The following is a 17242-nucleotide window of genomic DNA, read 5'->3' as shown; positions in this document are numbered from 1 at the left end:
AAGAATATGTTTATAATGTCGCACAACCTAAAATGCTGGATTGTTTTAAGCCTCTAAGATTGCTTTAAATATTGAGTCAAACATGGACAAATAAAACCCAAATTTCCAAACACAGTTGTTCATATTTGACCGAGCATTGGATTAAAACGAACCAGCATTTTATCAGAGTGCACAGTGTTATAAACTGAGTAGGCTGAAGGATCATTTCAGATCTAAAACTGCATAACTTAAGAAATAATTCATTCATTCATTCTCTTGTCGGCTTAGTCCCTTTATTAATCTGGGGTCGCCACAGCGGAATGAACCGCCAACTTATCCAGCTTGTTTTTATGTTTTGCCCTTCCAGCCGCAACCCATCTCTGGGAAATTAAGAAATAATAAAGCATTTATTTTACTGCACTTCAGCATTAATTAAAGATACGCTTGTATTTGTGTTCCACATTTAAACTGTTTTTTAACCTAGCTGTTGGGTTTGTCCATATCTGACCCAGCAGTGGAATAAACCATCCAGCATTTTACAGTGTTTGAAACTGATCTAATATGGCATTAAAACAGCATTCATTTACTTCACTTCAGCATGATCATCTTCATTCAATATGTTTGTGTTCTGCATTCACTCTAAAAATGCCGAGTTATTTTAACCCAACATTGGGACAAAATTATGCACAAACAAAACTGTGGGTTAATTAAAAAAAATACATTTAAAGAACATCTTAACCCAAATGTTGTCCATAATTGACCCAGCATTTATTTAGAGTATATTGTTTCACTGAATGACATTTTCATCTTCTATATGTCCTGCTAAAATCAATGAATGATGCTTAATATTTTGCTTAAAAACACGTCAGATGAAAAAGGATCAGACGTTTCAGAGAAAAAGCTCCATGCACGATGGACAAAGCGAATGTTGGGTTACATTTCAATTAAAACTAAGTAAAATTTTAACCCGACTGATGCCTATATTTGACCAAGCGCTGGATTAAAACAAGCATCAAAAAGCTCAGATCTAATGCATGAAAGACAGATGCAGGTATTCACTAGTCTTCAGCATGATGTCTGTAATTCAGAAATCTGCTTATGTCTGTGTTCTGCATTCACTCTGAACATGCTGAGCTTTATTAACCCAGATATGCACATTATGCATTCATTTAGATTAATATGAAATAACATTTTAACCCAACTGTTGTCCATATCCGACCCAGAGTGTATTGCTTCACTGAATGGCATTTTACTTTTCTGTGTAGGTCATGCTAAAATGAATCAACAATGCACATTAGTTTACCTCAGAAATATACCAGATGAGCACCTGACATGTTTCAGGGGAAAAAAAGCTGCATGCACAAATTCTAAATTGAAATGAAGTGGCATTTAAACCCAGCTGTTGTCCACATTTGACCCAGCATTGCGTTACAACAACCCAGCATTTATTTAGAGTGTATTGCTTCACTGAATGACATTTTAATCTTATACGTCGTGTTAAAGTCAATGAATAATGGTTAATATTTTGCTTAAAAACATGTCAGATGAAAAATAGTCAGATGTTTCAGTTAAAAGCTCCATGCACGATGGACAAACTGAATGCTGGGTTACAATTCAATAACAATTAGGTGACATTTTAACATGACAGTTGACCATATTTGACCCAGCATTGGATAAAAACAACCCAGCATCATTTAAATAACAAAATCTGATCAAAAACTCAGATCAGAAAATGCTGATCTGATGAATAAAAGACAGATGCAGGTATTCACTAGTCTTCAACATGATGTCTGTAATTCAGAAATCTGCTTATGTCTGTGTTCTGCATTCACTCTGAACATGCTGAGCTTTATTAATCCAGTTATGCACATTATGCATTCATTTAAATTAAATTGAAATAACATTTAACCCAACTGTTGTCCATATTCGACTAGAGTGTATTGATTCACTGAATGGCATTCTACTTTTCGGTGTAGGTCATGCTAAAATAAAAGAATTAATTTAATTAATTAATTATTCTCATTAGTTTTCCTCAGAAACATATTGAATGAACATCTGACACGTTTCAGGAAAAAAAGCTCCATGCACAAATTCTAAATTGAAATGAGGTGATATTTAAACCCAGCTGTTGTCCACATCTGACCCAACGTTGTGTTAAAACAACCCAGCATTTATTTAGAGAATATTGCATCACTGAATAATGTTTTAATCTGCTGTAAGTCATGCTAAAAATAATAAATGATGCTCATTAATTTTCATCAAAACAATGGTTGAACATCTGAAATGCAGGACATGAAAAAGTTCCAATTTCTAAATTACATTTAAGTGACATTTAACCCAACTGTTGTCCATATTTGACCCAGCGTTTGGCAAAAAAACAGCATTTATTTTAAAGTGAACTTTACATTTACATTTGTTTTAAATGTTGAGTCAAATATGGACAAACTAAGGCAAATTTAAATTGAACAAAAATTAATTGTCATATTTGACCAAGCGTTGGATTAAAAAACCGCAGCATTTTATTATTTATTTTTTTTATAAAAAATTTTTTTGAGTGTGCAGTGTTTGAAATTGAATGGTCTTAAGAATTATTTCAGATCTAAAGCTGCATCCCTTACAAAAAAAAACACATTTTTATTTTATGCACTTCAGCATGATGTCTATAATTGATCAATAAGGAAAGAGTGCACACTTTAAAGTTAAAATCTTATTGAATTGCTTGCAAATTGTCGCATTTAAAAATGTGCATTATATTAAACTCTCCTTTAAAATAATAAATAAGCGCAGCTCAAACTTCGGCTTCTAAAACGGAGCGATGGAAGATTTTTTTCCCGGTGTTTTGTGATTTTCCCCCGGTGTTTAGTGATGCGCGTCTTTATAATCAGCTCGGTGTCCGGAACATGTGCTGGTCTGCGTTATAAATGAGCTCCGCTGCGCTGAAATATGGCCTCAGAATCCCGCATGTAGATAAAGAAGTCTCGCTGTCCCCGGGAGACACACATGTCCCGCGCTGGGATGATGAATGTGGGCCGATGGAGCAGATCGATCCGTGATCCGGACTCACTCCACAAAACTATACAGCAATTAATTGTGTGTTGTCCGCTCATCCCTCATGCGCTGCTGCATTTATCGATGAAGATCTGCTGATCACTGTCCCACTTCTCACAGTCACACAGCGGATCCCCTCCGTGCAGCAGATCATGCACTAATTAAATATCGCACAAAACTAAATCTACAACTCGTGAAAGGAACGTCGGGAAAATCTAAAACATCTCATCAACATCTCTTGACTATCTGAATATTCGTGCAATAATTATTATTAATGCATGTAATTATTGCATATAAATTATTCGTTAGCTAAAATTGAACAAGTCATTAAATACGGTCGGATTTGGAGTCAAATCATTTCAATACACCAAAATCAGCTATTAAAGAAATGCGTATATTTGATTAATATGCGTGTTACAATTTAGGCCGAGATTAAAACCTGTTTATTCGAGGATTTGTTTTTATATTATTTGCATATATAAATTAGTTCATTTCTACTTCATTTGAGTAATAAAAACATGTTCGCTGTAGTGTGTAAAATGTCACACACTTATAATTTTGCACGAAAAAGAATATAAATCTCAGATTGAGAACACACTGCATCGCAGAATTTACTCAGATCTTAAACCAACATGTTCTGTGCATAAATAAACAGCGCTTTTTATGATGAATTAAGAGCAATGCATGAACAAAAAGTGCTTTATCCTAAAGTTTAATTATGCAAAAAACTATTTAATTAAACTGACATTTCTAGAATAACTATTGCAAACTCGAGTGTCTCCTCAACGCTTATTATTTTGTCTGTTCACGGATTCTTAGTGTGTTTATTGGTGTCATATTAAATAGTATGTATATGTTCAATATTTATATTTAATGCATATCTAACTATTTGATTAAAGGCTCTTTCAGTTAGTGTTTTGGTCCATTTAAAGCACACAAAAAAAGCACCGCTGCTCTAATGAACAAATAAAAAGTTCCCCCGACGCGCCGCTAAAGCGCGCGTGTGTGCGTCCGTGTGTGTGTGTGCGTGCTCACATACGGTTATTGGCGTCTCCGTTGTGGCTGTTGAGCGGGATGATCTCCATCCTCTGCTGGCCGTACAGGTAGTAGTCCAGCTCCTCCGAGCTCAGCTTCAGCCGCGCGCTTTTGTCATTCTTAAAGTTGGACGACAAACAAAGTTCTTTGGCTTGCGGAGGCGCTGCGGTGCCGTCGGTGCTCAGGCTCTGTCCGAAGAGGGAGCAAGCGGGGGAGGCGGTGGAGGAGCTGGAGCTGCTGCTGCTGCTGGAGCTGGAGATAAGGCTGGCTCTCTGCAGGCGGAGGCTCTCCAGCGGCACCGGCACCGGAACCGGCACCGGCGGCGGCGGCTTTAGCGGGCTCTGCGGGAACAGCTGCTGCCAGTGCTGGATGTAACTTGGGTCCACTTTGAGGAAAGCAGAACCGCTGGGCTCGCCGGGCTTCAGCATGACCGACTGAAACAGATGATGGATGACACACTCTCATGTGCTCCGCAACTTTAGCAACAATAACACACACACGCGCGCACACACACACACATATACACGAGCGCGCGGTGAAGAAACCCAGATGTTGCGCGCGCTTCTGCGTGTCGGATGAAAGTAAAGACACACTTACCCGGTCAGAAGAGTCCAGGCTGTGACTCTCGGACACTCACACCATCACAGTATTGACCGAGAGATCCGCGGTGCACGAGCGTCCTCCCACAGCCACGCGCGCACGCGCATCAGGACACTCGGACGCGCGCTAAGCATCTGGCACACCCGCGCTTTTCATTCAGCAACACTTTTATTCTACTCCCTCTCTCCCTTTTTACTTATATGCATTTTTCAGAGCAATAAAAAAGTTGATCATTCCTTAGATATGCTTTCTTAAATAACACATCGCTGCTGATTTATTAGCTCGCATGGAAACAATACAAATAACTCTCGCTGAAATTATAAATCATTGTCAGAATGTAATATTTGAGTTTGCATGATAATTAATGACGCTTTCAATCGGGTATTTGATAATTGCATTATTTCCTCTAGATAAGGCTCTTCTCAGAGGTTTTTCCCAGCCTTGTTTCCATGCGCTTGAGAAAGTTCCAGCTGTCCGCGTTTCTGGATGTAGGGCACTTTCACAGCAGAGGAGGGGTAAATGTTTTGACTGGCAACATTCTGACAGGCCCATTCGTCATCTGGAGGTCTCTGTAGATTGATAACGAACCAAAACACAAACATAATCGTCTGAAAATGAATTCTCGTCTACAAATGTATTTCACCCTTAAAGTATGCGAAGAGAAAAAAACAGCGCGCGGATTTATTATTCGACGGATCTTACAGTAATAGACGCGTAAAGTTCACGAAATGACGCAATTAAATGAGACTGCGCTGTTTTAATTAGTCTAACCGCTATTTAAATGATCAAAACAACAATGATGGACTCCAAGAAATATAAGCATTTTTTAGTTGTCACGCTTCCAGATAACAGCGCTATTATGACAGCGTATTGGTGTTTTTATTCATTGATAAATGACCGGTGAAATAAAGTGCACTCGAGGGGCAGCGGGGATCAATACATTAACTGCCCAAATATATCATTTTCTGTGCCAAAAAGCGGATTATTAGAGCCGAGCGCAAACTTGGGCTTCATTTGTATATTTGGAGAAAAGTGTTTCTGCGTGTCTTTCATTAACACGCGCACACACACACACACACACACACACACACACACACACACACACACACACACACACACACACACACTCACACTGCTGTTTGACATTCACTTAGACCCTTTGCATTTCTTGTTAATTAATTCCGCTGATGGCTGAAAGACGAATGAACGGGCCTGTTTGACAGGAGTCCGATAAAGAATTCAGCCACCAGCGCCTCTTATTATAGTTTTAAGGTCACGGGTTGCTGACTATATAATTCATTAATATAGACGTGTATATTCAGATGGGAGCTGATGGGCGTCCTGTTGTTGTTGCGGCTCAGATTTATAATAAATGGCCTGTTAATAAAACACAGCAAATAAAGAGAGAGAGAGAGAGAGAGAGGGAGATTAATAGAAGAGCCGCGAGTGTGTTTTGCGTCAATTTATTAATGATGCTAAAATGCGGGTTTTTCATTAGCAAAACTCTTTTTGTTGCGTTTGATAGAGAGAAAGGCAGAGTTTTTCCAGGACACTGCTGCAGTTTGTTCCCTTAAATACTCAATAAATAAATAAATAAAAGCCTCAGTGTCCTGGATTCACTCAAAACACACTCGCTGATCAGATGTAGCGCAGCTGATTCATAATCCACGATTTGACTTCAATTGAGTGCTGCTGATATTAATTTATTTCTTATTAAAGTCATTTATTATTTTAATTCAGGTAGAATTAATTTATTCTTCGATTTTAGGCTAGTTTATTCCGCGCACGCGTGATGCGTAGGGAAATATTTGCAGTAAGAATAATGATCTATATTGAATATTTAAATGCGCCTGTCATTCAGTCAGGTGGGACAGAGGGGGCGCAACAGAGCTGATCACAATCATTCAATCACACACCCTCAACAGCACATTCACATTACTGTATTATTGAAATTATTTACATAAACGCATATTACTGTATTTGAGCAAATCCATTTACATTATTAGTATTGTGTTATTTTAATTATTTACATAATCGTATAGTATATAAAACTACATAAACACTGTGTTTGGCGAAATTAATTTACATTATTATTGTTATTATTATTAATATTAATTTTTGAATTATTATTATTATTATTTATTACTTTTATTATTATTATTATTTATTTCTTTATTACTTTTATTATTATTATTATTATTATTATTATTATTGTTGTTGTTATTACTATTATTATTATTGTTGTTGTTGTTATTATTATTATTATTATTATTATTGTTGTTATTACTATTATTATTACTATTATTATTATTATTACTATTATTTTAATTATTTACATAAACATATTTTATATAAACCTGCATACATCAAAGTGTAATAAAGCTTTATAATTTCTCCCATCCATTAGGTCATGACCCGTTTTCTTTAACTATTTTATGCAAAGACAAACATCGAGCATAACAATAGTGTATATATGCAAAAAAATACTAATAATAATAGATTTTACATGTTAAAAGACTCCGCTGAATTGAAACACCACCAGATTTTATATATTTGACAGGAAGATTTTCATAATTTCAAACATTCATTCATTCATTTTCTTTAGTCTCTTTTTTATTAGGGGTCGCCACAGCGGAATGAACTGCCAACTATTCCATTATATGTTTCATGCAGCGGATGCTCTTCCAGTGGCAACCCAGTACTGGGAAACTCAAACATAATTTGTTATGTTATATAATGTTTGTTTAATATAATTACAGCTCAGAATAGTAAAACAGCTCCATTAGGACAAATATGAACCTTATTTCACTCATTTATTAAGATTATTTTTCAGTGAAGCTATTAAAAATGTTCAAATGTACGTTATTTGCTTTTAATTCTGGTTCATATTTCTTAATATTTACTTGATAAATTCCCTGTAACAATTCGCACAACCAGATTTTATGGAAATTGTATTGAAAAGTGCAATTCACTTGTAATTATTGCTGAATATTTACTGAATGTTTAACCTGAAGCTCGTGAAGAAAAGTTCACAAATTTAATTTGATTTAAAAGTTTTTTTTTTAAGTGATCAGTAAATCTTATTGGATGCTGTAAAAAGAATCTGGCTTGTTTAAACTCAATGCGTCAAATATAGAAATGCAACAGTTGGATTAATATTTTTGATTTAATATAAATCACATTCTTAACCCAACTGTTGTCATCTGACAAATATTTTAGGAAAAAAACTTCCATGCACTTAAAAAAGGCTGAGCTAATTCAACACAAAACTATAAAATATGAACAAACCAAACAACTGGGTTAAACTGGGCTATAAATTTAATGTAAAAATGTACTCCAGAAAGGTTTGTCCACATTTTACCCAAATATTGGTTGAAATAACCTTTGGCAACATTAATAACTTGCAATTCTGTTAAAAAAGAAAATAAAAACCGTGTTAATTTTTGACAAAATCTTGCAGGCATGTTACACTTTAAAATGCTGGGTTGTTTGGGTATTGTGCACTCTCAGAAATAAAGGTACGTGAGCATGGGGTGGTACCTTTTCCTAAAGGTACACATTGTACTTAAAAGGTTCCTATTAATACCTCAAGGGTACATATTAGTACCTTAAGAGTACAAAAGTATTCCTCCTAAAATGTTTAGGCACTAATATATACTTTTAAGGTACCAATATGGACTCTTTAAGTACAAATGTGTACCTTTTAAAGAGGTACCAACCCCAGTGACAGCTCACATAACTTTATTTCTGAGATTGTGTGGATCAAATATGGACAAATCCAACAGTCTTGGATCTAATATATAATTTAACAGAAAAAAAACTCAATGTTGGTTTTATCCATATTCGACCCAACATTTTTTAAAAGTATATTTTAGTCATTTCACTATATCAAAAAGTCATGTTTTTCAGTGTATATGAAATCAGTTGTGTAAATGTAATCAGATGCAGACTTCATAACATCTCATCTTTAACCCGTTTACAGTTTGGGTAGTTTATTTTCATGGAAGTGTCCATGCGTGAAAAACATCTTTATGCACACATGGACACACTTAAACGTTGGGTTACAAATTGTAATTTTAATTTAATTAAAAAAAGAAATTATACCAACATTTTGTGCCCATATTTGACCTCACACAGAAATATATGGCGATATACAGAAATTTATGCAAATTACATATATAACACACAAGTGCATAGTGGCATTTCACTTATATAAGATCTCATGTATGCAACTGTATATGTCAAAATGTTGCAAAATGACCACTTATATATATTTTTAAATAAAAATATATTAACTATAATTTTATATGTAGCCAAATATAACCATATCTGAACATACAGAGGTGGACAAAATCAGTGGTACCCTAATTTTAGGCCAGGCCTGTTTCATTAGTTTGCCTTTTTCATTGCTTCCACTCAACCACAATTAGAAAGCAATTTCTGATTTTCATTATTGCGTTTTCAGTCATTTGTAATTCATCATTACCTTTTTAATTTTAAGTTATTTCAGTGACAATTGTAGATTGTCTTTCTGCAATGGAAAGCTAGCAAGATATTTGTCCAGGTCTGTATATGCACATAATCGGTTGAAAAAAAATACATGTAAGCGGTTACTGTCGCTGTGTTTTGACATATGTTGCACATTACATTTATATATGTAGAATCAAATTAGTAAAATAGTCTTATATGTAATTTGCTGTTTGCATGTTCTCCCTGTGTTGGCGTGGGCTTCCTTCAGGTGCTCCGGTTTCCCCACAAGTACAAACACATGTGGTATAGGTGAATTGGGTAAGCCAAATTATCTGTAGTGTGTGTGTGTGTGTGTTTATGGACGTTTTCCAGTGATGGAATGTGGCTAGAAGTGTAAAACATGTGCTGGATAAGTTGGCGGTTCATTCCGCTGTGACGACCCCAGATTAATAAAGGAACTAAGCCAAAAAGAAAATGAATGTAATTTGCATATAATCCCATGCATAATTGTTCTATATTTGACGTAACGTTGTGTTAAGACAAGCCAGCACTTTTTAGCGTGTGATGTCCTGCGATGTATTTTTGTAGGCGCTGTATGTGGTGGTTTTGCTATTGCTTTAATAAGTGACTTACAGACAGATTGAGTGGTCATTGCTCATGGGTCAGCGTGCTGTAACTCAGAGCAGATCTGAAGACACCATCAGCCAGACGCCGCGGCTCTTTCTGCTTCTGTCCTCCTCAATTCAGCTCAGCGGCCGAAGCTCTTTGTGTCTTCATAACACTCCTAACACATCCTGACAGAACTGAAGCAGACAAACCACAGCCAGAGTCACCACACACACACACACACACACACACACACGCACACACACACACACGCACACACATGCACACACAAAACTCACTATACTACTGCACATACACTTCAGCCATTGTGATATACAACACATCTACAATTTACTGTACACTGAATACATTAGGACTGTGAGACAATGCCAAAGACTTTAATATGATAGGGGACAACTCATTCTGTTACTAATTGCTGTGAAATTTATTGTTCACTTTTTAAAATCATAACAAAGTTTATGATAACAGAGCTGATGGTAACAGAGTTGGAAATAACCGAGATGACGGTAGGCATGCAAATATAACCAGTTTCAATGTTTAAAAAACAAAACAAAAAACTCTGTTATACCATTTTTAAGGTACATCTAAAGGTTTTTTTAAGTGTTTTTTTTTTTTTTACTAATGAAGGTAGCAAAAGTCAATGATTTATCTAAATTATTTATCCTGACATGTTCCAAAATATCATAAATGTTTCCTAAAATGAAATATATTGTGTTCAACGGGGCAATAATTAGTTGACTTTTATTAAGACATATAAAAAGAACTTTTTACTTTTTAAATAGTAATCACAAATCCGTGATACCGTGAAACCATGTTATTTTTATCCAAGATTATCATACAGTCAGAAACTTATAATAGCCCATGCCTAGTTAACCATGACAGAGTTCACAGTAACAGTTGGCGATGACAGAGTTGACGGTAACAGAGTTGATGAGGACAGAGTTGGCGATAACAAAGTTTGGCGGTAACAGAGTTGACAATGACAAAGTCGACGATAACAGAGTTTTACGGTAAAAGAGTTGACGATGAAAATGTTGACGGTAACAGAGTTGACGGTAACAGAGTTGACGGTAACAGAGTTTTACGGTAACAAAGTTTGGTGGTAACAGAGTTGTCAGTGAAAGAGTTGGCGTTAACATAGTTGACGGTAACGAAGTTGACGATAACAGAGTGGGACGGTAACAGAGTTGACGATGACAGAGGTTGACGATGACAGAGGTTGACGATGACAGAGGTTGACGATGACAGAGGTTGACGATGACAGAGTTGACGATGACAGAGTTGACGATCACAGAGTTTGACAATGACAGAGTTGACGATGACAGAGTTGACGATGACAGAGTTGACGATCACAGAGGTTGACGATAACAGAGTTCGATGATGACAGAGTTTGATGATGACAGAGGTTGACGATGAGAGAGGTTGACGATGACAGAGTTGACGATCACAGAGGTTGACGATAACAGAGTTCGACGATGACAGAGGTTGACGATGACAGAGGTTGACGATGACAGAGGTTGACGATGACAGAGGTTGACGATGACAGAGTTGACGATGACAGAGTTGACGATCACAGAGTTTGACAATGACAGAGTTGACGATGACAGAGTTGACGATGACAGAGTTGACGATGACAGAGTTGACGATGTCAGAGTTGACGATGACAGAGTTGACGATCACAGAGTTTGACAATGACAGAGTTGACGATGACAGAGTTGACGATGAGAGAGGTTGACGATGACAGAGGTTGATGATGACAGAGTTGACAATGACAGAGGTTGACGATGACAGAGTTGACGATGACAGAGTTGACGATGAGAGATGTTGACGATGACAGAGGTTGATGATGACAGAGTTGACAATGACAGAGGTTGACGATGACAGAGTTGACGATCACAGAGGTTGACGATAACAGAGTTCGATGATGACAGAGTTTGATGATGACAGAGGTTGACGATGAGAGAGGTTGACGATGACAGAGTTGACGATCACAGAGGTTGACGATAACAGAGTTCGATGATGACAGAGTTGACGATGACAGAGTTCACGATGACAGAGGTTGACGATGAGAGAGGTTGACGATGACAGAGTTGATGATGACAGAGTTGACGATGACAGAGTTGACAATGACAGAGGTTGACGATGACAGAGTTGACGATCACAGAGGTTGATGATGACAGCGTTGACGATCACAGAGTTGATGATTACAGAGTTGATGATGACAGAGTTGATGATGACAGAGTTGACGATGACAGAGTTCGATGATGACAGAGTTGATGATGACAGAGTTGACGATGACAGAGTTGACGATGACAGAGGTTGACGATGAGAGAGGTTGACGATGACAGAGTTCACGATAACAGAGGTTGACGATGAGAGAGTTGATGATGACAGAGTTCGATGATGACAGAGTTGACGATGACAGAGGTTGACGATGAGAGAGGTTGATGATGACAGAGTTCACGATAACAGAGGTTGACGATGACAGAGTTGATGATGACAGAGTTGACGATGACAGAGGTTGACGATGACAAAGTTGACGATGACAAAGTTGACGATAACAGAGTTTGATGATGACAGAGTTGATGATTACAGAGTTGACGATGAGAGAGGTTGACGATGACAGAGTTGACGATCACAGAGGTTGACGATAACAGAGTTTAATGATTACAGAGTTGACGATGACAGAGTTTGATGATGACAGAGTTGACGATCACAGAGGTTGACGATAACAGAGTTTAATGATGACAGAGTTGACGATAACAGAGTTTGACGATGACAGAGTTGATGATTACAGAGTTGACGATGACAGAGGTTGACGATAACAGAGTTGATGATGACAGAGTTGACGATGACAGAGTTGACGATCACAGAGGTTGACGATAACAGAGTTTAATGATGACAGAGTTGACGATAACAGAGTTTGACGATGACAGAGTTGATGATTACAGAGTTGACGATGACAGAGTTTGATGATGACAGAGTTGACGATGACAGAGTTTGACGATGACAGAGTTAATGATGACAGAGGTTGACGATGACAGAGTTAACGATGACAGAGTTTGACGGTAACAGAGTTTGACGATGACAGAGTTTGACGGTAACAGAGTTTGATGATGACAGAGTTGACGATAAAGTTTGACAGTAACAGAGTGGAATGTAACAGAGTTGACGGTAACAGAATTGATGATGACAGAGATGACATTTTAAGCGTTTTGTGCTTTAGATCCAGATGCCACATGGCAGGAAAAAAAGCATATTTAAACATTTTAAAACTGGGATATTGTAGGATATATTCAAGATACAAAAATGCATCCCAGTACAGCATCCCTGCAGGATTCCCACACAACAGTGGAAAAACATAAAAAAAAGATGTATATTTACTCACTGACTAAATAAATGTGTTTTAAAAGATATTTCTTTCACACACACACACACACACGCGCACACGCGCACACACACACACACACACACACACACAAAAGACAGACACACATAGACAAAAGAAACACATGCGCACAATCATACACACACACACATATGTACAGACATAGAGACAAACACACATAAATACACACATACACACACAGAGACAGTCACAAAACACACACACAAAATTTTACCAATTCAAATCTGATCTGCTTTTTGCAAACAAACTCAGCAATATAATAGTGCTGGTGTGTCAGTGTGTTGTTATGAAGCGTCTTCCTCATTATATCTGTCAGTGCACACAGATCTGAGACCTGCAGAAATAACCTGAAACACACAGACGGAGAATTTAGTGAGTAAAAGCACACACGTGAGCGTCTGCTGGCTGAAATGAGAGCTGAATGTGGGGTCAAGGGCTCTGATTAGAGCAGCGGTCAGCACAGAAGCCATTACCCATTACTGCGGCTCTCCTGGGTCAGAGACTCTGAGATGAGCAGCGCTGCTTTACATGGCAGCTACAGCCGGGGTAATGAAGCGGCACTTGACCTGATTAGGGGACCCGCGGCCCTCAGACTGAGTGCTTCTGCTGCATACAAGAGCCAGATCACAACAGCTTTTACACAGCATCGCATCTAAACCAGCACCACAAATACTGTAGAGCAGTGGTTCTCAAACTGTGGTAAGTGTACCTCTACTGGTACGCAGGCTTCCTTCTAGTGGTACGCGGAGGAATTAAATATGTCATGTATATGCTACACACTTTTCAAAATTTATCAAAAATTATGCATATCATATGCCATATATGACATATAGCCTATATTTCTGGGCTAATATGCCACGTTTTTTAACTGTGCAGAGTTGCAGCTGCTTTACTGGGCGTACTATGCTACTGTATATTTCAATACTGCTCTTTTTGGTGGTACTTGGAGCGACAATTTTTTTCTAAGGTGGTACTTGATGAAAAAAGTTTGAGGACCACTGCTGTAGAGACAAATAGCAAGAACTGTAGCGTTTAGAGCCATAGCATTAAAGCACTTGAATGAATTCTACAGTTGCTATGGTAACACAACAACTATATTATTTGATCTGTTGTTGTAATTTTACAGTTGCTATGGTAACACAACAGCTGTAGTAATTGATCTGTTGTGGTGATTCTACAGTTGCTATGGTAACACAGCGATTATAGTATATGATCTTTTGTGGTGATTCTACAGTTGCTATGGTAACAAAATGATGATAGTATTTGGTCTCTCATGGTGATTTTACGGTTGCTATGGTAACAACAACTATAATAATAGATCTGCTCTGGTGATTCTACAGTTGCTATGGTAACACAACAGCTATAGTATTTGATCTTTTGTGGTGATTCTGCAGTTGCTATGGTAACAACAACTATAGTAACTAATCTGTTGTGGTGATTCTACAGTTGCTATGGTAACACAACAGCTATAGTATTTGATCTGTTGTGGTGATTCTGCAGTTGCTATGGTAACAACAACTGTAGTAACTGATCTGTTGTGGTGATTCTACAGTTGCTATGGTAACACAACAGCTATAGTAATTGATCTGTTGTGGTGATTCTGCAGTTGCTATGGTAACAACAACTGTAGTAACTGATCTGCTCTGGTGATTCTACAGTTGCTATGGTAACACAACAGCTATAGTATTTGATCTGTTGTGGTGATTCTGCAGTTGCTATGGTAACAACAACTATAGTAACTAATCTGTTGTGGTGATTCTACAGTTGCTATGGTAACACAACAGCTATAGTATTTGATCTGTTGTGGTGATTCTGCAGTTGCTATGGTAACAACAACTGTATTAACTGATCTGTTGTGGTGATTCTACAGTTGCTATGGTAACACAACAGCTATAGTAATTGATCTGTTGTGGTGATTCTGCAGTTGCTATGGTAACAACAACTGTAGTAACTGATCTGTTGTGGTGATTCTACAGTTGCTATGGTAACACAACAGCTATAGTATTTGATCTGTTGTGGTGATTCTGCAGTTGCTATGGTAACAACAACTGTAGTAATTGATCTGTTGTGGTGATTCTACAGTTGCTATGGTAACACAACAGCTATAGTATTTGATCTGTTGTGGTGATTCTGCAGTTGCTATGGTAACAACAACTGTAGTAATTGGGGGTTTTATTGTCATAAAGTGGACCTTGCAGTTATTCGCCTCATTTTCCTGTTAATTATGAGGTTTAAACACTGCATTTCAATGACATTTTAAGCACTTTTTGTTTAAATAGCTGGTCGGACGGTCATCAGAACCAAACTTTTTAATGTATCAAAACATTTCCTTAAAGATGTATTACATGATTCATCAAGAAAAATATATACAATTTGTCAAAACTGCAGCTTATGTTCATTTATTAGGTACAAATCTTCAAATTTGGCCATTTCAACAAAAATAAAAAACAAGTAAACAAGCAACAATATTAATGTAGAGCTACGCAATTCCTCTAGATTTTTCTCTTGTAAAAAGAAATGGAAAATTCATGGATAACAACAGCTCAAACAGAATTTAAATTAACTTGATATGGGCCTCCTTTGGTGCTTCACACCTTTTTATTGGTCATATTCTGTCATGAATAAGGTTTGAGAATTATAGAATTGTAAAATTTGTAAAATGTGTCAGCAGTGAACGATGACTTCACTTTTGTCAGACTGTATGTTTTCTTGCACAGATGTGGGATGAAAATAAATAATAGTTTGCATTTTCTTTTCAGGCTCAGTCACTTTATTAATCTGTCATCACCACAGCGGAATGAACCACCAACTTATCCAGCATATTTTTTACGCAGCGGATGCCCTTCCAGCCGCAACACTCATACACTATAGTCAATTTTTTAGCATACCCAATTCACCTATACCACATGTCTTTAGACTGTGGGGGAAACCAGAGCTCCCGCGAATATGGGGAGAACATGCGAACTCCACACAGAAATGCCAACTGACGTGGCCAAGGCTCAAACCAGCAACCTTCTTGCTGTGAGGCGAACGTGCTACCCACTCCGCCACCGCGTCACCTTCTTAGATAGGTGATTTTCATAATTTATGATGGCATAGCAGTCAAAATAGGACACATGAGCTGATGTATGGGGAGAGCGGGGTAAAGTGAGACACTTTTTACATTTGCTCCCCTGTAAGCCAGCTAAAATTATATATCAGTAAAATTAACACATTTCTCGTTAATTCAGAATGTTTTCTAGCAAGGGAATTCATCAGACTGTATTTAGGATAAAGAAAAGTGAAAATATGATTGTTTTAAAAAAGTTTTCTTGTGTCTCACTTTACCCCAGCTGCGGGGTAAACTGAGACAGATAAGAAAAATCAAAGTGTTAAAGTGAACCAGCCGGGGTAAACTGATCCACTTACTTTTTCCACATTAAAACTACCATAACAGCGCATGTTGTAAGAGTTTGAATCCAGACAGCTAGCTTGACAACCACACATTTCAGAACTAATGCCGGACTAGTCAATTATGGACTGGAGATTGGTCAACAAAGCACATGTTTTTCTACACTTGAAAGTAACTCTGAACAAAATCAAATGCAACAATCCAATTCAAACTATTGGAATCTGCATACTAATGACAGACAGAACCAGTTAGATTAGAACACAATCCGGTGGTCAGAACACAGGACCTTTAGAGCCAGCATAGTATGGGGGTCGAGAAAAGGGCAATCAGAACCAGATAGAACAGCTTGGGACGCACACATGATTAGACCCACCTGGATTAGAACATTAGTCTACTGTCATACTCATACCCTCGTCGACAACCTAATTTCACCCTCGTGCTTTTGAATTAACATCTATGTTGATCTTTGAACAATATCCCAATCAGACTTAGGGGTACGTTTACCGTTTATTTTCGTTTTATGCTTATGGTTAGGTTTATGCACTACTACATGATTGTTATCCAGCTATTATTCCCCTCTGATTTTGGGAGTAATGTATATGAGACAAATTCTGGACCTTCGTCAGTGGGGTGTGGGTCTTTTGAACCACCCGAACCCACCCATGCACTGCAAAAAATGCTTT

At 37.5% G+C, this 17242-nt stretch overlaps 1 protein-coding gene and 2 long non-coding RNA genes across 5 annotated transcripts in view; 1 reads left to right on the top strand and 2 right to left on the bottom strand.

Moving 5' to 3' along the window:
- Positions 1 to 4713, bottom strand: part of prdm6 (PR domain containing 6) — a 68258-nt gene extending 63545 nt beyond the window's left edge. For all 3 annotated transcript variants that reach the window (XM_087264130.1, XM_087264128.1, XM_087264129.1), the window contains exons 1-2: positions 4660 to 4713; positions 4067 to 4496 (exon numbers count right to left, since the gene is read on the bottom strand). In XM_087264130.1, the coding sequence (XP_087120256.1) occupies positions 4067 to 4490 (424 nt within the window). In that variant the 5' untranslated portion in view covers positions 4491 to 4496; positions 4660 to 4713. The remainder of the gene's footprint in view (positions 1 to 4066; positions 4497 to 4659) is intronic.
- A 7764-nt stretch (positions 4714 to 12477) lies between these two features.
- On the bottom strand, positions 12478 to 14169 carry LOC147835473 (uncharacterized). Its single transcript, XR_015497535.1, has 2 exons — positions 13642 to 14169; positions 12478 to 13515 (listed from the first exon to the last, which is right to left on the bottom strand). It is a non-coding gene; the product is annotated as an uncharacterized LOC147835473 (long non-coding RNA).
- Positions 14170 to 14238: 69 nt separating this feature from the next.
- LOC141375560 (uncharacterized) overlaps positions 14239 to 17242 on the top strand; it is a 137787-nt gene continuing 134783 nt past the window's right edge. Inside the window, exon 1 of the long non-coding RNA XR_015497539.1 lies at positions 14239 to 15324. This is a non-coding gene — a long non-coding RNA (uncharacterized LOC141375560). The remainder of the gene's footprint in view (positions 15325 to 17242) is intronic.

This window comes from Danio rerio, chromosome 8 (assembly GCF_052040795.2).
Source record: "Danio rerio strain M-AB ecotype USA chromosome 8, GRCz13ab, whole genome shotgun sequence".
NCBI classification, from domain to species: Eukaryota; Metazoa; Chordata; class Actinopteri; order Cypriniformes; family Danionidae; genus Danio; species Danio rerio.
The sequence above is the reverse complement of the archived record's forward strand: the minus strand, read 5'-3'. Positions and strand labels throughout refer to the sequence as shown.